Source organism: Nasonia vitripennis (genome assembly GCF_009193385.2).
Source record: "Nasonia vitripennis strain AsymCx chromosome 4 unlocalized genomic scaffold, Nvit_psr_1.1 chr4_random0003, whole genome shotgun sequence".
Classification (NCBI taxonomy): Eukaryota; Metazoa; Arthropoda; class Insecta; order Hymenoptera; family Pteromalidae; genus Nasonia; species Nasonia vitripennis.
In genome coordinates this window covers 5,486,853-5,512,146 of record NW_022279638.1, presented here as the reverse complement: position 1 = coordinate 5,512,146, position 25,294 = coordinate 5,486,853, and the positions used below count along the sequence as shown (strand labels likewise).

The 25,294-nt window shown below is 38.3% G+C and overlaps 1 protein-coding gene and 1 long non-coding RNA gene across 9 annotated transcripts in view; one reads left to right on the top strand and one right to left on the bottom strand.

Annotated features, from left to right (window-relative positions):
- Mmp1 (matrix metalloproteinase 1) overlaps nt 1–25,294 on the bottom strand; it is a 330,832-nt gene that overhangs the window by 59,653 nt on the left and 245,885 nt on the right. For all 8 annotated transcript variants that reach the window (XM_031928038.2, XM_032601880.1, XM_031928035.1 and 5 more), the window contains 1 exon segment: nt 4,713–5,015. In XM_031928038.2, the coding sequence (XP_031783898.1) occupies nt 4,713–5,015 (303 nt within the window).
- Nucleotides 14,172–15,092, top strand: LOC116417024. The gene is made up of 3 exons (XR_004227316.2): nt 14,172–14,324; nt 14,448–14,694; nt 14,768–15,092. It is a non-coding gene; the product is annotated as an uncharacterized LOC116417024 (long non-coding RNA).

Sequence of the window (25,294 nt, the reverse complement as noted above, 5' to 3'; positions counted from 1 at the left end):
GTCCTAGATATTAGGGGTGTTATCATGATATATTTTTCCTTAGACCAGACCACACCGTGTACCAAGCCATATCCATCGAAATATTATCGCCATAGCCCATAAAATATGGCATATTATGGGTATGACATGCTGATCGTTTCTATCAGGGTTGATTTTGAGTTAGTTGTACTTTTTTTAATATGCACATTTTTAGAGTTAACAAGATTAAGCTTTCTCTGTTATTTTTTGATTGTCTTATTTGATTACTTGTTAAATTATCTGATAAAATATCGTTACTACATATAATATTTTTGTGGTTAGAAAATTTGCTGTTATTGACGATTCCATCATTCTTCATTGATTGCATTATCAGAGATTGCTAGACTAGCTCTTACGGGTGCTATATCCGCCCTTTACAAATTATAATCTTATTTTATTAATTATTATTTTGTTTATTATTTAATATAAATAATAAACAAAATAATGAACTAAATCTTAGCGCTTCCAATGGCGATTTGCAGATGATAATAAAATTTACAATTTAGTATTATTGAGGAAAATAACGAACAGTTTTGATTCATAAATTATACTAAATCTAACTGTTGTAAGTCTAACTAATTTGTTGAAAAACTTTGTATTGAAAATGTTACAGCAAAAAAAAAGGACTGCAGTGACCTAATCTCAAATCGTAGTTGTCAGTTTTAGTTAAGATAAATACATTATAACAGTTGTGAAGCATTTGTAGACATTTCATCTAATACGAACTACAGAAGACCGCGTTTTAGTGTAAAAACGACAGTTAGTGTTACTTAAATTTCATTGACTACAAAGACAACTAAGAAATATTATTAAATTCAATCAATGTTCAATTATAACCAGTGAGCGTTAGCGAGTGAATTTACAGCTAGAATCTATTAATTAAGTTTTAAATATAAATAATCCACAAATTTATAATAATAGAAATATGAAACAAAAACAAAAATAAAATAATACACCATTATTAAAATATAATTTTATTTTAAAATTAGAAGTAATTACATCATAACATTGAAACATAACACATATTATTTAAATTTAAATTAAATTTAAAGAATGTATTGTTATTGAGTAATATTATATAGTTATTGAAAAAACCGCTGCCCATTCTTTGGCACGTAGCTTCCTTTAACAAAATTTATAGTTCAAATATGTGAAATGCTCACTTAATTCTTTCGCATTTTTGATATATTAAAAACAAGTATGGTTAGTTATTATAAAATAAATCAATAGACACCCTTTCCACTAGAATGCGGTGTATAATAAGATATAGAAAACTCAATTAAATAGACAAAATCAATAATTAATTAAATAAATAAGAATAAGGAACGACAACGTAAGACGAAGTAAAGATAAAAATATAATTAAACTCGAAGTCAAATCAGTAAGGAAAATCAATAATAATAGTAAATTCATGTAGAATAATCAGGATAAAATAAAACACCCATACATATGCACACATTGCGGCTGCATCGCGGAGGCATAAGACCAAGTAAAGAACACCAATATGCACGCACACATTGCGACTCCACAGCAGAGGCATAAGACCAAGTAAAGAACACCGTTACGCACGCACACATTGCGGCTCTACAGAGAAGGCATAAGACAAAGCGAAGCACACCGATATGCACGCACACATTGCGGCTCCACAGTGGAGGCATAAGACGAAGCGAAGCACACCGATATGCACGCACACATTGCGGCTCCACAGTGGAGGCATAAGACGAAGCGAAGCACACCGATATGCACGCACACATTACGAACCCACGGCGGGAACACAGCAGACGCAAGTAGAAAAAACAAGAAGCTTACTGTACGTCATGGACCGCGCATACCCGAAAGCGATGCACGTGCAATGAAGGGGAAACCCACGGAGCGCGCAGCGCTATCGGCAAGTGACACATAAGTCACGCGTGCTGGAAGCTCGAGGAGCCCCCAAAAAGGACACCGCGCAAGTCGGCTCAAAATCCATAGAAGAAGCTTCTATGAGCCTGTAGATAAGGAGGGTAAATCAGAGGCCAGTTTGACAGGAGAAGAGCACAAGGGGACTCGATGTACTAGAGGAGAGGATTTTTACTCTGGTTTTCTGATTGGTCCTCCCTGCAACGTCACATGCATTAAACGCTCCAAATAAGGCGAGGAGCTTCATCTAGGCCTCCTAATTGGCCAAACATCCACCCCACCATGGAGACGAAAAATTGGAGATCGTCTCTGCTACGAGAGCATAAAAGAACCCAGCAACGGGTCCTCACGTTCTCAGTCTGCTTCGAAAATCATCGCCACGCGAAAGCTCTGCCCGAATTCGGTCCGGTATATTTCAACAGTGTGTGGACTTATAAAATTTTAACATACTTACATTGTCATTCTTGAAAATCTAGAATAATTCGCAAGACGTTAGATACTTACATTGTCATTCTTGAAAATCTAGAATAATTCGCAAGACGTTAGATAGTTGCGAGCGAGCGTTAATTCCAAATCGCGTGGCAATTGAATAAATTTTATTAAAATTAAATCGCGAGTGCACATTTAACCCTAAAACTCCTGATCCCTGACGTACCTATTCGAAATCGAAACCCATCTGCTTTGGTAGCCAAATCGACGCCACTGAGAGGACGTGCTGGGAGCAGAGCAGATCAGTAGTAGAAAATACAGAAAGGTAGGTGACACATTATTAAACAGGCTGAACGCCTCTATTGCGCATCACTTCTCTTTTTCTCTCTTCCTCTTTTCGTTTCATAAGAATTGAATCGCACCACTCAATAGCGCAGCGAAATATTAGTCTGCGATACAACCATAACTATAGGAGTGACGTCTTATTTAGCCAACTGTCAAGAGAGGATTAATTTATATTATTAACCTCAGTGCGGGATTCCAATTAAAAATATACAAAGGCGATAGTAGTTTCAAGAGACTTTCCGGCGGCTACTGGAGACAAATAAAATATGCAGAAAGGTACACTTACAATAAGACCACTCCGTGAACAAATATGCACCATGAACAAAATGTGAGGGGCATGGCAAGTTACGTAGTAAATATCTTTTGAGTTATTTGTAATTGATCAATATATTACTTAAGTTTAAATTACCACTCATTCGACTCAGACCTCAATTAAACATAATGATTTTTCGTTTTCCATATTATAAATAAAATAATATGATTGTAAACTTGACTTTTTATAATTGATCTCAGTTGTTTTTTAATCTGTAATTTCACTGTAAACAAAATCATTGACATGCATGATGATACGCAAAACATCAAACGCGCCTAACCTTTTTACTTTGGTTAAGTTTTTTTTTAGAGATTTGATGTCTTTTTGAGCGAACTTATTGAAATACCTATAAAACTTGTTCTAAAAATAAAATACATAATGATGGGGTGCAGGTAGTGCATACCCTCGTAGAAAATACGCCATAAGATATGGCCTGTCGATATCTAGTGGCCATATTTTCTTAGCATAATATATCAGGATACTTTAACATAATATGCCTACATTATGTTGAGTACTTGATCCACTAAGGGGTTTATAACCTAAAATTCATAAACTTAATAATCAAATTTACTTTAAATCAGTAAATTTTAAAATCATTGACGTTAAAAAAAAGGTTTTTACAACAAAATTTAGAAAATAAAAGGTAATATGTTAGGAATAGCAATCTAACCTTACACATAATTCATGCATATATACAAACATGACTACACTCAACACTCACACTGAAATGTACACTTTTTATGTGGGTTTAGATATTAGAAATATTAGGTGAAATTTGTGTATTCAAGATTATTAATGATGAAGTGTAAAAGTGATGATCTTGACAGATATTCCCAACTCAGTATACGAGTCAGTCGCAGGCAGTATTTATCGTTATAGTGCCTTATATTCAGTGTATTCGTGCAAGATGTTTAATTTGTAGTGTAGATGCTTATTTTAAGCACTTAAGATAAAGACAAGTGGATATACTATTTTAACAGATTGAAACATATCACCATGCAAAATTTCAGCCCAATATATATATATATGAAAGAAGTTGCATCAGTCCCACTCGATATGCTAAAAAAAACGCGAAAATCCGTACTTGTGTTACAAAAAATATGGTATGGACCAAGGACTAGATAGGCCCCGTGTGGTTGCAGTTTTCGTCTGAGGCTCGTACTGCAAACTCCACACTTGGCCTAAAAAAGGCAACTTCACGCCCTTGGTACACAATATACTATTTTGTAACACATGCACGATTTCAGCATTTTTAAACCTAAAAAGGGCCCTAAAGTAGTCTATTTGCCTGCTTTTTGAAAAATTCGTAAAAATGATTAAAACATGTACTGAAAAACTGCCTACTTTACGCCCTTGGTACACAATATACTATATCGGTATTAATATTTGCAATAATTTTCGTAATATTCGGTCAGCAATGAAATCTTTTTTACAGTTATCTTTCTTGCAGTCCCATGTATTAGAAATCCATTCAATTATCAGATATCAATTTTTGTAGATTTTATTTGGACTAAATATTCGTTATTCAAACAATATATATGTAATAACATATAGGGACGACATATTACTTCGGAGAATGCTAAGTGCCAATGAATTCGTAGTAGTGATTAATTATATACACGGTAATAGGACCTCTTTAGGCTGTACTATGTTCAAGGTTATTAGGTCAAAGAATAATAAATTAATAAAGAAAAGTATATAAAATCACCTGTATGCCTTGAATGTCATCACTTTCCAATAAAAAGTCTGGGTCATACCCTCTGTAAAATGGTGCCATGAGGGCAGATTTAACGTCACTGTGACTTAGCCCAAGAGAGTGGCCAAACTCATGAGCAGCTACTTGAAATAAATTAGTGCCTCGGAAACTATTTATTGTCCATTGTTCAGTGTCATCAAAATGTGCGTCTCCTCCATACACAGGAAAATAAGCATGTGCTAGTGTGCCACCAGGACCGTCAAAGGGATCACCATCTCCATGTTCACCTCGTTCAAATCTTATTTCAATATGTACCTACATACCAAATAGTTTGGATTAATAACACTTATACACTAGTCTGAAAACATTTTTAAATTTTCGAAATGCTAGACTAAAAGTACCGTATTCCCTCCCAGCGCCCAAAAGGAAATGTGGTGCTTTTGGCCGGTTGTTGCAAAAAATAGTATACCGCGGACGTAAGGCATACTGGCGAGGCTATATTATCACCTTCAGCTCGGGTGTTAATTTACACATGTTATTATCTGCACTCGGAAGTTCTTTCCTTCCCTTGGTGCGGAATATACTATTTTCAAGATTAGATTAAGTTAAAAATTCACCAAAAGTCAATTATCAACAGCCAGTCATGACTTAGAATACATGTACTACCAACCACGCCGCAATGAAGATCTTGTGCAAGGCTAAAAGTATCTAGTATCTAAACTGATACAAGATTAGAGGAGTTATGAGGGGGTATGGTAGGAATCTGTAGATTCGTATACTCAGGGGATTTATATATTTTAGCTGGGTTCTAAACCGGTGATCTCTTGCACCAGGTATGCCAAAATATTACGGACGTAAAGGAGATAAGTTGAAAAGAGAAAAACAGTAGACAAAAAACTCAAAACAGAAGCATTTTAGGTAAAAACACATAAATACCTTTTTCTGTAAATTTTCTGTAGAATATGAAAAAAAGTTTATTTTGACTCATATAGCTTGTTTCATATTGCTATATTAGAATATAAGCTATACGAGTCTAGTACTTAGCGTACGCGAAGGTAATTTTGGGTTTCCAATGGTGAAAGTGTTTCTTATGACAAAAGCTTCGAGCATGCCAAGTCTGTAAATTGGATCCACCTTGCAGTAGAAGTCACATGATTTTAAACAAAATAAGTTGTATTGCTTTATGTTATTTATGGGTTATAGGATTATGTGCACAAGTTCTTTTCAGTACGCTCATAGCATGCTATAAGCGTATAGGTCTGAAAATCTGTTTGTGTTCTATCAAGCCTAATAAACCTTATATCAGCTTATAAAATCTGCCTAATATGTTTTGGGCTGATTAGCAATAAAACTCAAATCGAAGTTTTAAATTTCGTTAGGGGGTCTATCGAGGTCATATCTCTAGACAGAATTTATGGCGCATACAGATATGTGGGATTGTCGTGCAGCATAACACGCGTTGCATAATTAAGAATGCGTCGGGCTATTTAATAGTACTATAAAAAGGTACTGCTTTAAATGGGATACACTGAAAGAACTGATTCGTTAATCTACAAATCTCAGAGTAAAAACATTTTAATTCTACTACTCTTAAAATGAGACTTTTAATTTTCTACTCTGAGATTTGTAGATTTACAAATTATTTTTTCAGTGTAGCATTTTTAAAGCGGTATCATTTTATAGTACTGTTAAATATTCCGACGCATTCTTAATTATGCATAATCCCAAAGAAAGGAGTAGAACGTTTGGTATCGAGACCAACGCGACAACAGACACGGCCAATGATAACGGTGTCGTCTTCTCGATTAAGCAGAAAAAAACCTTTATGTCGACGGTACCTTAAGGTGGATTTTTCCTAGATACCGTTCCAGAACTTACCGCCTTGCGTACAGATGCTGCTCGCTTAGCTGGAAAGGCTATTTTTCAGGCAGCCTGAAGTTCAGGTTTGTTTTGAACGGGTCAGCAGTCCTGAACTCCTTCTTCAGCCTCAGACGTAGAGCAACGGAATCGCGATAGCACCTGGAGCACAAGTGATGGCCGGCCATGTGCACATTGAACGTTTGTTTACGCTAACGCTCTCGCACGGGATAGTCTGGTAAACTGATGGGTAGGAACCTATTCTCGCCGCGTCCACCTTGCAGGGTTCCAGTCTTTCAGCACCCTGGGGCGTCACTGAGATCACAGTAAGTCAGAACGTCGCTGCCAGAGTTTCTCGGGCCAAGCTCAAAGTCGCCTTAGCTTCCTCCAGTAACGGCCTCCCTCTCGAGTCATCTCCTGTACTGCAGCTTAATCAGGAATCAAAAGATTGAGAAACACCTGTCAAAGTTCAGCGACTCGATGGCCAGGTGTAGTGGAGTACAACCAACCGAAATGGGAAGATTTAAATTCATTTAATTATTTATTTTTACTTTTATTTTCCACAGTTTTATACAAAATGAATAAATAACAATTTATGGTTACAAAAAATATAATTCTGTGAATGATTGTCACTGAAATAAGATTATTTATATAATCTATCAGATCGAGTATCGGTATTCGGTAACTCACGGAACAATTACCTCAGCAAAAATTCGCCGGGAGATAAATCTTTAGGTGCAGTAGTACCAACCTACCAACAACGCAAAACAGCAAATAAGCAACTTATCATCCAAGGTACAATATCGCTAAATGTCGAAATATGAAGTATAGGCTACAAAAAAATCAATTTTTCTTTCCCTTTAATGAAAAGATTTAACAAAAATTGAAATAATTTTAAACAAAATAATGCGAATATTAAAAAGTGAAAAATGTTGAAATAGTGTGTAAAAAGTAATAAATTTAGTTTGAATAAATTGTAAAAAGTATTTGATTTTGTGAATAATTCATTTTTATAATAAAAATTACTGTTATATTCAAATAAATTCTATATAATATTAATCTAAAAAATTATTACATTTCAAATATAACAATAATAAATTGGCGTATCGAGCAAGGCTTTTTTTTTGTTTATCCGGAGAGTTGGAGGAATACTTAATGCACCATGACAGGAGCCGTGCGAGACTTTCCGTGTGTGAGGCTCTCCTGGTGTGGGACAACACCACGTATACTCACTCAAACTCCCGCTCTCAGAAGGCTGCGAACCCCCCCCCCCCCCCCGGTATCCGCTTTCGCATTCCTTCGGGGGGTCGCCTGTCTTAAGTTATTCTAGCCGACAACTAGTCTTGCAAGCAAGCGTTATTGTTCTTCGCGCGGAGAACCGTCTCAACGTACGCCGTTAAATCATCCCAGTTCTGCTTACTATCAAGCATCGTTTCAGCTACAGTCTCTGGCGTGAACGCCCCTATCGTCAGCTCCAGTACTCTACGTTTCTCGGCCCAGCGGGGGCAGTCAAAAAACGTGTGTCTCACGTCTTCCCGTTCGTCACCGCAGTACTTACACCCCGGTGATGCCACCCTGTTCATCGCGAACAGGTAGCTTCTAAAGTATCCGTGACCTGAGAGAAACTGGGTGAGGTAAAAGTTGACCTCCCCCCATTTCCTGTCCACCCACGGGCATACATCTTTAATAAGGATCCTAGTCCACCTAGCCTTTGGACATTCGGTCCACCTAGTCTGCCAATTGCGCATTGTTTTTCTCTTTCTTCCGCGGCGATCGAGATGCTATTCGTCGCTAATCGAGCCTCGTAGATCCACTTGCGTTCAGTAGCGAGAAGATCCACGGGGATTACCCCCCGCGATTACCATCGATGCCTCGGCCGCGACCGTCCGGTAGGAGCATGCTATTCTAAGGGCCCCCCTTCGCTGTACAGCCGTTATCTTGTTCCGATACTTATTCATACTCATCGCGTCGGCCCACACCTCTGCTCTGTATAATAGAATAGAGTTGGTGGTCGCCATGAGTCGGCTAAGCTGACCTATCCTAGTCATGGCTATTTTACAGACGCGATTTAGATGTTCTCCGTAGTTCAGCTTCGTATCCAGAGTTACCCCTAGATACTTTGTTGATGGTTTCGTCGTTATAGTCTCGCCGCCTACCTTCATCGGTATGATGGTAGGTATGCGCTTTCCTGTCAGGAGGACTATTTCGGTCTTGTTAAGCGATAAAGTCAAGCCGTGCTTTGACATCCACCATAGCATTCTACTCATTATCGCGTTTAGTTTCGCTTGCGCGATGTCCACGTTATGTGCCGTTATAACCGCGGCTACGTCGTCTGCGTATCCCACAAGCATCACGCCTCCCGGCATTTCGAGTTTTAGAAGCCCGTCGTACGAGATGCCCCAGAAGTCCGGCCCTAAGATCGAATCCTGTGCTACTCCTGCAGTTATAGGTCTTCTTCTACGTCCCTGCTTCGTGTCATACTCTATAACCCGATCCCTCAGATAATCTTCCGTAAGACGCATAATGTATTGCGGCACACCGAAAGACACTAAGGCATCATGTATGTCGGTCCATCTTGCTTGAATGAACGCGTTTTTTACATCTAACGTTACCAAAACTACGATGTCTCTAGTCGCGTGTCTAACCTCTCCCGCTTCGCGTACGGCGCTAAGTATTCGCAGTTTAATCAGCGCTTCCTCCAGCTTTCCCATCGTATCCAACAGACTCAATGGTCTATAAGAAGTGTCCGCGTCCGCTTCTTTTTTCGGTTTTTCGATAAGGACTAATCTTGCCCTTTTCCATCTCCAGCTGAATACACCCTGTATCAGGCACAGATTGTACATTTCCAGTAGCAGCTCCGGCCGTTGGAATGCGACGACTTTCAGCATTTCCACCGGAATACCATCCAGTCCTGGTGCTCTGCCGCTTTTCAGGGATGAGGTTGCCGCCATAAGCTCGCCCTCGGTGAAAGGGGGTATCTCGTCTATCGGCACATTCGTTCTTTCTGCCTGAGGTCTGATGGGGTTTGTGGGAAACAGCCCATCGATTACCTTTTTTATCACTTCTGCCTCCATGGGCTCCGTTTGTTTCATTTCTCCTATCTTTCGGGTAACGATCGCATATCGGTCGCCAAACGGATCTTTCTCCACTTCGTTGACAATCTTTGCCCAACAGCGTCGCTTACTTTCCTTTATCGCGTCCCTCAGCCTTTTTCGCGCCTGGTCGTGTCTCTCGTACAAGTCCTGGGCTTCAGGTTTTTGTCTTTTCAGAGCTTTTTGAGCCTCCTTCCTAGCGTGAAAGCAATCTTTTCTGAGTTTTGCGATTTCCTCCGTCCACCAGTATACCGGGTGTCTTATATGGCCGCAAGACACCCCTGACATAGCTGCGTCGCACAACTCCGTGATGAGACGTGTTGTACGTTCTACTAGTGCTTCAGCTTTTTCGCGTCCGCTCAGTTGCTGAGGGAGCCCAATTGGTGGGAGCTCCGCCCTTTGCATCTCTTCAGCAAGTTTGTCCTGGTTCATGCGCCGGGTATTCCACCGTGGCGTCTGCTTTTTTCTTTCTCTGGTCCTGTTTCTGTGGTCGTCCTGGATGTCAAAAAGTATATACTGGTGGTCACTTGCAGTATATTCCTCCATGACATGCCAATCCCTGATTTTGCGGATTGTCGTTTCGCTTGCGAAAGTTACGTCCGGTATAGATTCCCCAAAACCTGGTCTGCGATAGGTAGTGGTGTTTCCCTCGTTTGCTACCACTAAGCTTAGTCGAGCTGCCATCTCGAGGATGGCCCTGCCTCTGCAATTCGTTGTCGTCATACCCCATTCCGTGGCCCTCGCGTTGAAGTCGTCCCCAATGACGAGTTCCCCGGATACGTCTCTTATTGCGTCCTCTAGCACCCCTAGTCGTATCGCGAAATCCGCCGCAGTAAGGTTCCGTGAGAGATATACGCTGAAGCAAGTGATGCGGCCCACCCTTACCCGTACGTAGTCACCCCCCCCCCCCCGTCCCTGATTCTGCGATTCCGCGCCTCGGCACCCAGACTGCGACGGTCCTTGCATCGTTGGACACCCAACCGGGTGTGTCTCGATCCGTGAACTGTTCGCTTACCAGGAGGATGTCCGCTTTCTCCTCTGCGACAAATTGCGGTAGGAGTTCGTGGGCGAGCTTACTTTTGTGCAGGTTGCCTTCAAGTATCCGCGCCATTATCCTTGCGTTTTTCCCGCTTTTAAGGCCGCCCGGAAGACCGCGTACGTACCGGTGCCTGGTGCATGCACTGTCTTATCCTCGACCATCTTAGCGTCTTTGCATAAGAAACATCTCTTTTGTTGAGTTGGCACAGTGCATAGTGCTGCCCTGTGCCCACTCGCGCCACACTTCCAGCAGTTGGCGCTCCTGTCGGGTCCTTTACATCTCGCCTTTACGTGTCCGTAACCGAGGCAGCGATAACATCGCGTGGGGTTCGCGCGAACCCTCACTCGGCAGTTTATCCAGCCGATACGGATCTTCCCTTTTTTGAGCAGAGTGGTGGCCTTAATCTGATCTATTTCTGTCACTGCTACCCTCTGCTCCCTCGTGTTCGGCTCGAACAGATGGACTTTGGCATCTTCTTCGCCCGTCTCGGCTGTGATAGCACTGCGGACATCGTCCTGCGTCGTAAGACTGTCGATGTCCCTAAATTCCAGTATGATTCTGGAGATCTTTCCCCTGACTGTGCCTGCCTTTCCAATGGCGGTTTGGATGGCCGTTTTAAGTGATTCCATTTTATCATCACTCTTACCTACGCCAATCAGAACGCCGCCCTCTTTTGTCTTGCTGAGATACTTAACCTCCGTATTCAGCTCCTCCGGCTTTACTCTTGCCTTGATCCTCTGCCTTTTTCCTCAGTTGTTGAGGCTGGTCTTGCTCCTGATTTTTCTTCTCCTTCTTCTTCGCCTTTCTCCCTGACGCTAGTTGCCAAGGCTCTTGTGCCTCTGCAGTTTTGTTGCTCGTGGAGGGTGCCCTTCTGTCCTCTTTCTTGTCTTTTTGGGCGGGGGTACCATCTCCTCCGTCGGATGATGCCCGTTCCCTCTTCTTCGACTTTGTCGTCCTCTGAGGCTTTTTATTGTCCGCTCTGGGTTGTTGGGGGGACTGCCTCTTTGAAGCATCTTCCATCTTGTCGAGGGTCGTGAGAGCTTTGATTATGGTGGATCCTATAATAGGTAATCCATCCTTAATCGTAATATTCACGTTCTTCTGCTTCTCCAGAGTTTTCATCATTTCTCTGGTCGTGCGCCTTATTTCCAGTAGCTTGTCTCGCTGGCTGGCATGATCTTTTAGCCATTCCTTTATGGTCTGGCTCTCTTCATCTACCGGTGCCTTCTTCTCGAACCGGTACTCTGCTGCGCTCATGGCGCTAGCTATGCTGGTACTGCTGCTTGCTTTGTGGATTGGATATCCACCGTCTTGTGCTGTTGGCACCCTTAGGGTTTCCAATTCCAGGATTTCCTGTGTATTTTCTTGATGTTCGTTATTGGTCTCCATGTTTAGTAGTTTTCTTCATTCCGGCATGTGTCCGACTACCCGGAGCCCCCTGTCTATAGGGGCAGCTGGCATGGCCTCAACACATGACTGAAGGCGGTACCAAACTGGGTACATCATACCGAGGTATAGCACGCGCTATCGAACTAGTCCACCTCTGCTCTCTCGAACCTCCCACCACGAACGAAGGTGCTCGGCTCTCTGGAGAGTTTCCGGCAGACGTCATTCGATATCACGCACTCGCCTAAGCCGATACACCAGAATTGGCTAGATTCCGGCCAAGGAATCAAGCAAGGCTACAAAGCATTATTATAATGATGATAATTGGCGAAATTCATATTTTTGATTCTATGTAACAATTTAATAATTAATTAATTACTCACTCATCATCTACCAGCATAACTTGCGTATTCTTTCTTTGACCAACCTGTTTACCTTTCAAACAGTAATTTTTTTATAATGCTGTTTCTAGCAAGGTTTCTATGTAAACCCAGTTCACGAAGTATACTAAATCCGTCCCCATGTTTCGCAAACATAGCAGATTCTCTGTTTTCAAAATCTTTTAGAGGTTGGCAACTTCATGCTTAACATTTTCTGGTACTATAAATAATTATAGAACGGTTACAATCAACATAATTTTAAATAAATTTGGAATAGATTTTTTTTAATGGCTTGAAACGCTCTGACTTAGCTCTTTTTAAAAATTATTATTTTGTGGTTCGGGATGTCGTGGTATTTGAATCTCTTCTTATTTAGAATTTTAATTTATATAATATCACTATTTTGGACTTGGCTAACGTATTGTAGTCAAGACTAATATAGCTGAAAATGAATTTGTGTTTGTATTTTATTTCAAGTTTTTTTCTTAAACAGATATATTACTGTTTAAGATACTCTCCTTATCTAGCATTTACTTCTAACACGTAGTGTCCTTGAAGAATTCTAGTGTGACAAAAATTTTATAATACAAGTGATTCTTAAAGGACTTATTGCCTCTAAGATTATTATGTATTATAAGAAAGTAGAGATGAGCAGCAATGTCCAAGTATTTCGTTCTTGACTAACGTATTGTAGCGAAGGCTATTATACCTGAATAGAATTTATGTTTACATTCATTTAAGAAAGATTTTTACTCAAATAAATGTATTACTGTTTGAGTTGCTCGTCTTAACTGAAACTTTCTCCTGAGACGTAATGTCTCTAGAGTGTTCCATTTGACAAAATGTTTTGTATACTTGAGCTTCGGAGGGCGTATTGCATCTGAAGTTGTACTACACAGATGTTAAAATAGAAAAAATTTTAAAATATATATTTATATTTTATAAGAGGCAAATTGTTCGCTACGTTTTATTTTATTTAGAATTTGAATTTGATTTAAAACCGCAAGTGTAAGAAACTGGACGTATTGCCAGCGCCTTTTTCTTTCTTGAGGCGCTACTGCGCCAAGCCACTGCGCTTCCCCTTCCAGTCCGCCGGCGCTGCTGCTGCTGCCGCTTCCCCCTCAAGTCCGTCGCCGTTGCTGATGCTGCTCGCTGATTGGTTTGGCGCTGATCACTTTTTTGATGTACTCCCTAGTCGCGATAGTTTTTCTGCGCGTGTCTCTCGCGGTGTACACAAGCCCGGACAGTTACAGGCGTACTAAAATGTTGACTTACTGAAATGTTGCATGTTGGCAGGCTGATCAAGTCCTATATAAATGTAATCACTAACATGTTGTTACGATCACACACTAGGCTCGCACACACTCAGCTTTGGGCCTCGCTGCCTGCCTAAAATTTCGAGCACTAACACTCCTTATAAGAGCTGAACTAACTGACTTAAAAAGAAGGTTCTGAACTTCAAACTGAACTCAGAATTAAACAGCACTGAAAAATCCTTTGGAGATGCAATCGCTTAAATATAATCGCATACAAAATATACTTGGTCTTATTGACTGTTTCAAGGTTTTATTTTAGAGACCACAAAATGAAGAAGCTTTTCATAAATGTACAGGTTGTAAGTATCATCTGTGTGATGGAATTATTATAATTTTAAAAAATTGCTTTATGTAACTATATTCAATAATTGTACTCAAATTTAAATGATTTTTTCAGATATTAGATGCTGATAATATAATTAAAACCATTCGAGTATGTCCAGGCAGTGCTACTGATTCTTTTATATGGCAATTCAGTGAAATTCAACAAGAGCCTTAACAACTTAGAACCAACGTAGATGTGCTCCAAAATGAAGGACGATATTATCTCCTGGGTAAGTAACGTTTTTCTTCTCAACATGAATAACATTTTGTAGTTAACCTAAGATATTTTGAAACTGAACTTAAACTCAAACTAATATAAAATTTTAATTTAAACTATTTTTCGTTTTTTATAGGTGATAATGGCTACACACCTTCTCCAATCTTACTTACTCCAATAGTAGGCGCACTAGAAGGCTCACCAGAAACTGACTATACCTACGAGCACATAACAACAAGATTTTAAATTAAACAGTGTTTTGGAATCTTGACTCGTGTTTGGCTCGTTATGAGCAGAGCACGAAAATTGATCTACTCTCCAGAGAAAATTATCAAAATAATTATTACATGTGCAATTTTACATAATTATCTAAAACTAAATGGGTACGTATTTAATTTCTTTCAAGAAAGCAATTTTTCAAAATCATTTAATTAATTATTATTTGTTTGATTACAGGATGTTAGATGATGTGTCACCATTACAACCAGAGGACGAAAATGTTCAAATTTATTAGCGAGGAAACAATTATCAAGCTGGATTACAAGAAAGAAATAACGCCATTAACATAAATTATAATTGGTGAAGAAAATGCATGATTTTTACACTTGATTTGTTATAGATTAATTTTTATTATTTCTATTATATTTGTAAAATATGATTTTGTTCAATTAAAATATTTGTTTTAGATATCATTTGATTAGAGCCATCAACAATGTAACGCGAACATTCAAATCTCACGGATTCTAGATTTTTGTATTATACGCGCTACTGCTGCACTTTCTTTCCTACCGCGTTTATTTATTTTTTTTTTGTTCTAACGAACGATTAGGTTTTGTTCCATGATCATGCGTTGTCGTTTTTTTAAGGGAATGCAGCATACGCGAAATTAAAAAAAAAATATATGCTTTTATTTACAACAATGTTATATTTTTTTATCTAATTTTTATCTATTTTCATTCGCGCGCTCTCGTAAAGAGAGATGAAAATTTATAATCGAGGTTGCCCTGACTGAAAATCGAATAGAGCCCTACTTACATCGGATGGGGTAGTAGTTTTTGAGCCGTATCAGTTCTGCGATACTTTATCGGCCACCGTTAAAATGGCATCGGTGTCTCTGCCGATAGACGCGGCGTCTCCCAATATGGCGTTCTTCAATCCTCTCCGTTTCCTGGAATCGGCGGAAACTCTGGTGCCTCGAACAAATACTGCTTGAAATATTGACTGGCTGTAAAGCGCGAAAATTAGGCGAACGTCGCGAGGAAACACCCACCTGAAATAGCGCCAAATTAACGTCGCTACGGAATTACAGTCAACTAAAGGATGAATACGCTTAACTGGTCAGATTTCGTGCGAAATCAACGACGGCTTTACGCCAACCGTTATTGTAGAGACGTTTGAATCATTAGCTGATCGGCGACGACACGACGCATTCAATATGAAACTTATTTTTACCGGATCTTTAAGATCGACTGCGGCTCAACGCAATCGATGTAGTAAAGCTGAATCTTCTAGATCGACAGCCGCTCGATATTCAGTCTATTCGGTTGCTGGATCGCTTAGCGATCAACAGCGGCACAACGAACTTCAATTATACGATTGCTGAATTGGTTAGTGATCAACAGCGGCACAACGCACTTCGGATAACATAATGGCTGGATCGCTTTGCAATCAACAGCGGCTCAATAATTCGATTACAAAATGGTGGGATCGAGAGGGATCTACTGCGACTCAACGTTTTGACGCTGCGAGAACCAATTTTATCTTGACTATAATTTCAACAAAGACGCGACGCTACCACCAATATACGAAATAAACACATAAATATCGCATTTTAGCTGGATTTGTGTCGACTTACTTCCTTCTCTCAGCAACACGTTCTCCCAACAGCTCTGCTTCACTCCCAACAACGACTTCGGAAACTATATATAGCAGCGGCACGTCAGGACTCGTTGAAGGTTGAGATTAATCTGGACGAGGAGGAAGTTTCGCTCGTCCTCAAAGTCCTGCGCGTACCCGGAAGCCTGAATCTGCGCACTCTATAACCGTTTTCGACGGCGCGACACCTTCAGCGTCAACCACGCAAACGGTACATCCGTCACACATCTAGAGAGAAAGGAAGAAATGGCGCGAATTCGTGAGGTTGCTCTTACGCGTTATCTGGCGCTAATGTCATATTTAAGTCACGAAGCAGTCATGGTGCACGGGACTCGCGATGGCGCACTGGGCGACACTAGTGTGGCGGCATGGCTCGACTAGTGGTGCGCACTAGTAGTGCACGCGCGCGCTCCCCACTAGTCGCGCTCCCCACCTCTCGCTCCGACTCATGTCAGCTAGCGCGATCGCGCATGCGCGGCGGCGGTGCGCACTAGTCAGTACGTCTTGTGTTATCGTCCGCGCTTATCTCGATGACGCTTACGTTTTTGCGACGCGACTTCTAGTGTGCGCAGGAGTATGTGTTCGCGAGCTGCTCGTCCAGCTACACGTCGCAGTTTATAATCTGATTATATATATATATATATATATATATATATATATATATATATATATATATATATATATATACTAGTGGGGCTCCGCCACCCTGCTCGCTGCGCTCGCCAACCCCCCGATTCTTGTTTTAGTGTAAATTTAATTTTCAACGTAATTGTTAGAAGTAGCTTAATCAAGACAAAAAAAGAGGTTAAATTCATACCACTTGCATCGATATATATGTATCATTTTTCAAGTAGTAAGTAATTTGTTTTTAAATATAGTACATATTATTAAAATTTGATATAGTGATGATTAAAATATAAAAATTGTGATGCGGGCAACAACTTTTACAAATTACTTTTTGGTTAACGGAATATTGTCTACGAAGAAAAGCACCATATAGATCAAATTTACCGAAAAAATCTAACGTAGATATATGTTGATACGTACCGTCATTATTTACGTTAGTAGGAAATTGATAAATTAAAAACATTTATGATCTTATAAAGTTTTTACAATGCTGAATATAAACACGCGAAAGTGATAACAATACAAAAGCAAAAGACAATGCTTAGTATAAACACATCAAAGTGTCAACAATATAAAAGCAAAAGTCAATGCTTAGTATACGCACATCAAAGTGTTAACAATACAAAAGCAAAATAAAAACCTTATAAGAATTATTTACTTCAAACAAAGTCAAACTTTAACAAAAAATATTACAAAAAAACGCTCCTGTCTATTTACCTCATGGGTGGTGTGGAAAAAATAGAAAAAAAAATGTATACCACTCTAACCTCAAAATGCAAACTTTAATTGCAATTTTCGGCTCTCGTGGTATAAAATATCGTATGATACTGTTGTGGGAGGTGTTTTTCTACCTTGCTCGATTTTCTCACTCGCAGTGCTCGTGCGAAAGCCTCGAGAAAGGTAGAAAAGCAGATCCCACAACAGTGTGATAATATACTATTAAGTTATCTCTCTATTGGTTTATCTCTACTCTTATATATAATTTAGATACTACTATGCTATGAGCTTGTAATGGGGGCTTGGAAGAGTTACTACGAAGAATGTGGAATTTTCCCGAGGCTGATACAACATCTTAATGCAGTACTATACCTGATATATTTTAACGGTGGTTTGTTTTTCTTTATAGTAGTAAATTATATTTAAGAAAAAGCTGCTAAAATGTGCGGGGGGGCTGCGGGGGGGCTTTTCAGATTATTCAAATCACATGAAAAATGGAAGAATTTTCCCTTATTTTGCGGGGGGGCTGTACGGGGGGCTGCGGGGGGGAGTATGTCCAAAACGTCTATATAATATAGGTAGATATATATATATATATATATATATATATATATATATATATATATATATATATATATATATATATATAACGAGTTGAATAGCTTACTCCCGTTATGTCTCTCTCCCTCATTACTGTATATAAACATATCTAAAAATATATATGTAATGTCGTAAACGTTATTTCAGGAACAAGGTAAGTGAGAGAGCAGAAAGCCCAGCTAGCGAACACAGAGAGAGAGAGAGAGAGAGAGAGAGAGAGAGAGAGAGAGCCGCGCGCGTGTATGAGTATGTCGCGAGGGAGAGTGGGAGAAAGTCCGCGCTGCCCATGCTCCCGCGCTAAGGGACTTCGATTCTGAGCGCCGAACCGTACAGTCGAACTCTTGGTATACTCAAAAAGGTCTCGGTCATCTTCACGCGTCGGTCACGAGCTATGCAGCTATAGCCGCTCGTCCTCCCGCTGCACCCAGCCACACACACAAGGCCACGAGGCATCTTCCTGGCTGCCCAGCGTGGGCCACGGTCGTCTGATTGCGCCCTTCCGGTCGAGCCACGAGGCATCCTTGCGAGCCAGCACGAAGGCGAATGTAATCGCTACTCTCTCTCTCTCCGCATTAGGCTCTACTTCGTCTCTCTCTTGCCTATCGTTGCGATTGTATCTTTCTTTACTTAGTTTTATATAAATTTAACTAGAATTTCAACCTGCGCTTGGTTATTGCGCACCTGACTCTCTAACTATTCCCCGCGTTCGTCCCTCTCGATTATACATTTCATCCGCGATTAAGCTACGTAGCATCGTCTCTCACGACGCCTCCGCGGGCTCACGTGCTCGAGGACGAGCACGTACAGCATACTGCGCTACGGGCCAGGCTCCACACAGCCTACAAGAAGCCTGCAACGAGCTGCTGCTTTTACTCCTCTCGCTATTCGATAGATTAATGAATTCGTCACTGACTCCTTACACAGGGTAAAGAACCCGGTTATAATATATATATATATATATATATATATATATATATGAGGCATTCTTTCCCAACGTTACACCCCTGCTGCCCACTTTTTATTTCATCTAAAAATTTTCAAAAAAATGTTAAATTTTGTAGAAAATTCTCAGCTTTCGAATGGCGAGTGGCAAAATCACCAGTGTTAATCGGATTATCCTGAAAATTAAAAAAAAAACGTAAATTAAGGATGGAAAATTTATTGTAATGGCATCCTACTAATTCTGAAGTTGCTATATGAGTATTATCCAATAGGTAACAGCCTCTTTTCCCTATAAAATACCTCGACGAACCGTTCAAATGGTCTCAAATTGGTTCTGGAAAAATTTGGATCCTGAAAATAGAAAAAAAATGACAAAAAGTTGTTCTTTCTGTGTAGTTATGACAATCTTGGTGTCAGAAAGAGGTATTAGACAACCTTTAGTTAACTTACAAATTTGAGAACACGTTGGAAGGTTCTCAACATCACTCCTGGTTTTGCCAAAAAGCCAAAATAATAATGCGAAAATTCATTTGAAAAATAGAAAAGATAATGACTATTTTTTTGATGATAATTCATCAGTCGGATAATTTTGATACAAGAATGAAACTTTGTTACCAAAAAGTATGATATAACTAACGAAATATTATTACACTTAAATCTCACACATATCTTAATCCCCAACGTAACAAGATAAGTCTAATATTTTATCGGATTACATGGACACGAATAAAAAATCGTGAGTACATGAATGCTAAATCTTCAAGATGAAATGTTCAATAGAATATCCGGGTATGATTTGAATTTCCTGATTACACAAGTCTGGTTGACTTAACTGATTCTGCTCTGAAACCATAGGTGTATACTGCAAAACATCATTCTGAATAATTTTATTTGAAATTGATTGTTGAGAGATTTGGCCAATGTGAAATCATACTTCATTTTTTAAGTTCATTCGTTGAGTTCTTTGCAGGACCATCTCGTCAGTACTTTCCAGAAATATATAATCTGTCGTTTCAAGGACTACACTTATCAGATCTCTATAGAAATTCTGTCAACAGTCCTTTTCAGGACTAGTCCCAACAGTCCTTCTCACGACTACTCTCAACAGTCCTTCTCAGGACTACGCCCAACACTCCTTTTCAGGACTTTTCTCACGAGTCCTCCTCACGACTACTCTCAACAGTCCTTCTCAGGACTAGTCTCGACAGTCCTTCTCAGGACTAGTCTCAACAGTCCTTCTCACGACTACTCTCAACGGTCCTTCTCAGGACTAATCTCATTAGCTTTCTGAATCTCACAATCTCAATAGTTTTGAACATGTCAAATATTCGCAGTGATAGGTGTTGTAATCCCTACGATTTGGAAGGACATAAAGGAAAAGATCTTCGGCGTATTTCGATTGGGGTTAAACGAAGTTTTCCAAGCTTTCCAGATAATGCTAAAATATGTGCTTCGTGTAGGAAAATTAAACATCCCCGAATGGATGAAGGTTTGTTTGATTCATCAAGTTTTATGAATCTGACGCTGAACCCTCATAAAGCTGAACAAAATATTCCTGAATCTCCAGGGGTATCCTCATCATCTTCTAGTCGAATGGAAGCTAACGTCAAGTCACAAAGAGAAATCGAGTTGGAAGATCTGTTGAATGGATTGAAAGCAAAGTTTTCTACTCTTGATATCAATGATCCTTTGAGATTAACGATTTTGACAGTAGTTCCAGATGCATGGAGTCTTAATAAAACTAGTCGAGAATTTAACTGTTCAAGACAGTTAGCGAAGAAAGCTAGAGATTTAAAAGCTTCAAAAGGCGTTTTGGCAGATACAACTGCTAAGAATGGCAGGCCGTTGCCAAACAATACTGTGGTACAAATAGATAATTTTTACAATAGTGACGAACATAGCAGAATCATGCCGGGTATAAAAGATGTGGTTTCTGTAAAAAATGATGATGGTAGACATTTGTCACAGAAACGCCTTCTCCTTTCAGATTTAAGAAGTCTTTATGATACCTACAGTAAATTATGTCCTGAATATCCAGTTAGTTTCAGTAAATTTGCTCAGCTCCGACCTAAGCATTGTATACTCGCTGGTGCGAGTGGTACGCACTCAGTGTGTGTCTGTACGATACATCAAAATTGCAAATTGATGATTGACTCTGTTAATTTGAACAAGCTCACTGCAGATTCTGATATGGTTTTACATAATTACAAAGATTGTTTACGTCAAATCGTATGCCAAAATTCTGATGCAAATTGTTTTCTCGGTGAATGCATAAAGTGTCCTGGCATAAATGAGTTCGATAAGCATTTGAAAGAACTTTTGGAGAGGGAAAATATCTATCATGTGCAATTTAGCGTATGGACAACTACTGACAGAGCAACTCTAGAAACACAAATCCGTTCGTCATCTGAATTCGTTGATGAATTATGTGAAAAATTAATCAAACTAAAACCTCATTCTTTCATAGCAAAACAACAGTCTCGATACTATCAGGAGAAGAAAGAGAATTTAGAAGAAAGAGAATTTCTCGTAGTGTTAGACTTTTCTGAAAATTACAAATATGTTGCACAAGAGGCATCGCAAGGATTCCACTTCAATAATTCCCAATGCACAGTCTTTCCTATCGTGTATTACTACAAAAATGGGTTGAAAATTGAGCACAAAAGTTTCATTTTCTTGTCAAATAGTACACTCCATGACACAGCTGCAGTATATACTGTACAGAAGTTGCTGGTCCCTGAATTGAAAAAAATCAATTCTGAGCTGAGTAAAGTTATCTACTTTAGCGATGGAGCTAAACAGCATTTTAAAAATAAATACCAGATGATGAATCTTATGTATCATGAACAGAATTTTGGTGTCCGAGCAGAATGGCACTTTCATGCTACTGCACACGGTAAAGGGGCTTCTGATGGTGTAGGTGCTGTATTCAAAAGAGAAGCTGTACGAGCTAGTCTTCTTTGTAAACCAAATGACGCCATTATTACATTCGAGAAACTTATCGACTGGGCTCAGAAAAATTCCAAAAATATTCATCTACTATCTTACAATGACAAAGATCACAACAAAATGAAAAGATTTTTGAACAAAAGATTTGATGCTGCTCCACCAGTTCCAGAAATTCTAAAGAAACACTGTTTCATACCCATTAATAACACAGAAATGATGATCAAAAGATACTCTGAAGATGGCGCTACAACGACATTTTCATATCAAGATTTCAAAAAATAGAGTATAATAGCTCAGGAGATATTAGAAGCATAACATAGAAAAGATATATTGTGACCAATAGTTTTAAAAAATGACTACTAATAACACTCAGTTTCATTGATCTATTTCAACTCTCAGGCCTGTTTCTGATGAACTACAATGCAACAAATTTATGAATTTGACTATGAGTCACATCAATTCATTCATATTTCATAGTGGAGACATTTCTGAAAAATTTATCCGATTGATGAATTATCATCACAAAAATAGTCATTATCTTTTCTATTTTTCAAATGAATCTTCGCATTATTATTTTGGCTTTTTGGCAAAACCAGGAGTGATGTTGAGAACCTTCCAACGTGTTCTCAAATTTGTAAGTTAACTAAAGGTTGTCTAATACCTCTTTCTGACACCAAGATTGTCATAACTACACAGAAAGAACAACTTTTTGTCATTTTTTTTTTAAATTCAGGATCCAAATTTTTCCAGAACCAATTTGAGACCATTTGAACGGTTCGTCGAGGTATTTTATAGTGAAAAGAGGCTGTTACCTATTGGATAATACTCGTATAGCAACTTCAGAATTAGTAGGATGCCATTACAATAAATTTTCCATCCTTAATTTACGGTTTTTTTGAATTTTCAGGATAATCCGATTAACACTGGTGATTTTGCCACTCGCCATTCGAAAGCTGAGAATTTTCTACAAAATTTAACATTTTTTTGAAAATTTTTAGATGAAATAAAAAGTGGGCAGCAGGGGTGTAACGTTGGGAAAGAATGCCTCATATATATATATATATATATATATATATATATATATATATATATATATATATATATATATATATAATAGGGGGGTTCCTCGTGCTCGCCACGCTCGCTAACCCCCAATGTTTATTCCGATTTATAGTTGTAATAAAATTAATTTTTTCTATTTTTTCACACAAATATTCAGGTATATAGAGAGATATTTTTTTGTTAATAAACTATTAATTATGTTGTATTACTTAATAATAATATTCAAAAATCATTATTATTCTTCATATAAGTCTTGTTTACAATTTATTTACACTTATTTATGTTTATATTTAATGTTTATAAGACTTAGAAAAATATAATGATTCGTTGTTAATCGTGTGATCCTAATGATAAAGTTTATTAAAAAAAAGTAGTATCACCAATAGGCCTAATCCACTTTGTGTAATTGTCAACTTAATTTTTCTAGATTTAAAGTTTTTACTTATATTTATCTAATATTAAGCATGTATATATTTACATGTTTTACACTCTACTTATATAGGTCTACAGCATGAATTATTTTATTATTTAAAATTATTAAAAGCAACTAATCATTATTTATTACAAAATTCATTTGAAATGATAATTATTTCTTAATATTATTATCATTTTTGTGTTACCATTTGTTATCAAATATTTTGTTCCATACAATATTATGAATCTGTGAATTATTTTTTAAATTATTTTAAATGACAATATTTGAGATTTTTACATCTTGATAAAGCCACGTAAAGTTGCCCATGGGAAAATAAAGATCTTCGAATATACAATCCTACAGAATTAAAACTTTAACCATGTGATTTATTAATAGTCATTGCAAATGTCAAAACAATAGGAAATTGTTTTCTTTATAAAATAAAACGTAAGGATGAAGATTCTCCAGTATTTAATTTTATTCTAGATATAAATACTTTGTTTTTTTCATGTTCCCTTGTTGTGATTTCAACTTTTATATTAAACTCATAAAGCTTTGTAATTTTTAATTTCGTTCTGTTACATAATCCTTTATTAATACATAGATTGCGAAATAACATTACTATTGCATAATTGCAATTTTTTCATCTCTTTAATATGTTTTATTCTTTCATCTTCTACCTTTAGCTTCTCTTTAACAACATGTATGTGTTTTATACATCACAGTTTTCTGCTAGCATAAGTTATTTGTTTTGTTTCTCTGTATTTCCTGGATTAGACCTATTTTGAGTATTCACTTAATTATAATCTTATTTGATATTTGTTCAATAGCTTTTTTATTTTCTAAAATTTAGTTAGTTATTTTCTTCCAGTTGTAGTTAGATATTCGACGATGAGAGCGTTTATGGTACAGTATACACATGTCATTTTCTCATATGTTCAGCTTTTATTTTATCGAATTATGCATTTACATTCCCATTGACTTTCAATGTTGGATATAAATATTCAATTTTTTTTCAGGTTGTGAAAATTCCTTACTTTGTATATTTCTACAGTTTGGTTGTATTGTCACACGTATATAGCGATGCTAGTTATAATGCAATCGATGCATAAGTCGCCAAATACGCGCATAGTAACAGCTCGGACTCACCCCAAAGCCCGTTTCTTTCGACTCAGCATAACCTCCCTTCCACGATTTCGGACGACCGCGCGGTTAGAAATCACACCACCCAGGAAGTCTATCAAAGAGGGGGCATGCGGGCGCTTGGTCTCGATTCCGCAACCCACGATCCAGCACTAGACAGGTAGTTTTGACTCGGAGACGACAGATAGGATCGTATACTTAGAACGCACATTCTCTGAGGTCACTTTAACACGCGTTTCTCTCTTTCATACAATCAGTCCATTATAAATTACAATTATTAAACAGACACATTCACCGATAATCTTTCGTGTTCGTTCATTACCCCGGTATTTTTGCAGCAACCGTGAGCTTAACATCGACTCTGACACATAACATTTTCTGGTGCTGAGTGTGGGGTTTTGTTCGCAAAATATACGGGCGTATTTTAACACCGCGATAGAGATAGATTACTCGGTTATCATTTCAATCCAATAAACGGGAAGGAAGAATGAACTTTGCCTGGATACTCATCATTGCAGCCACCTTAAGGTAAGTCAATTAAATTTTGATAAAAACTAACAATTATACCCTTTAATGGGGCACACCACCTTTGAAATTAAAATCGAAATTTTTCATTAAAAATTTATAAATACTTATATAAATGAACCAAATTT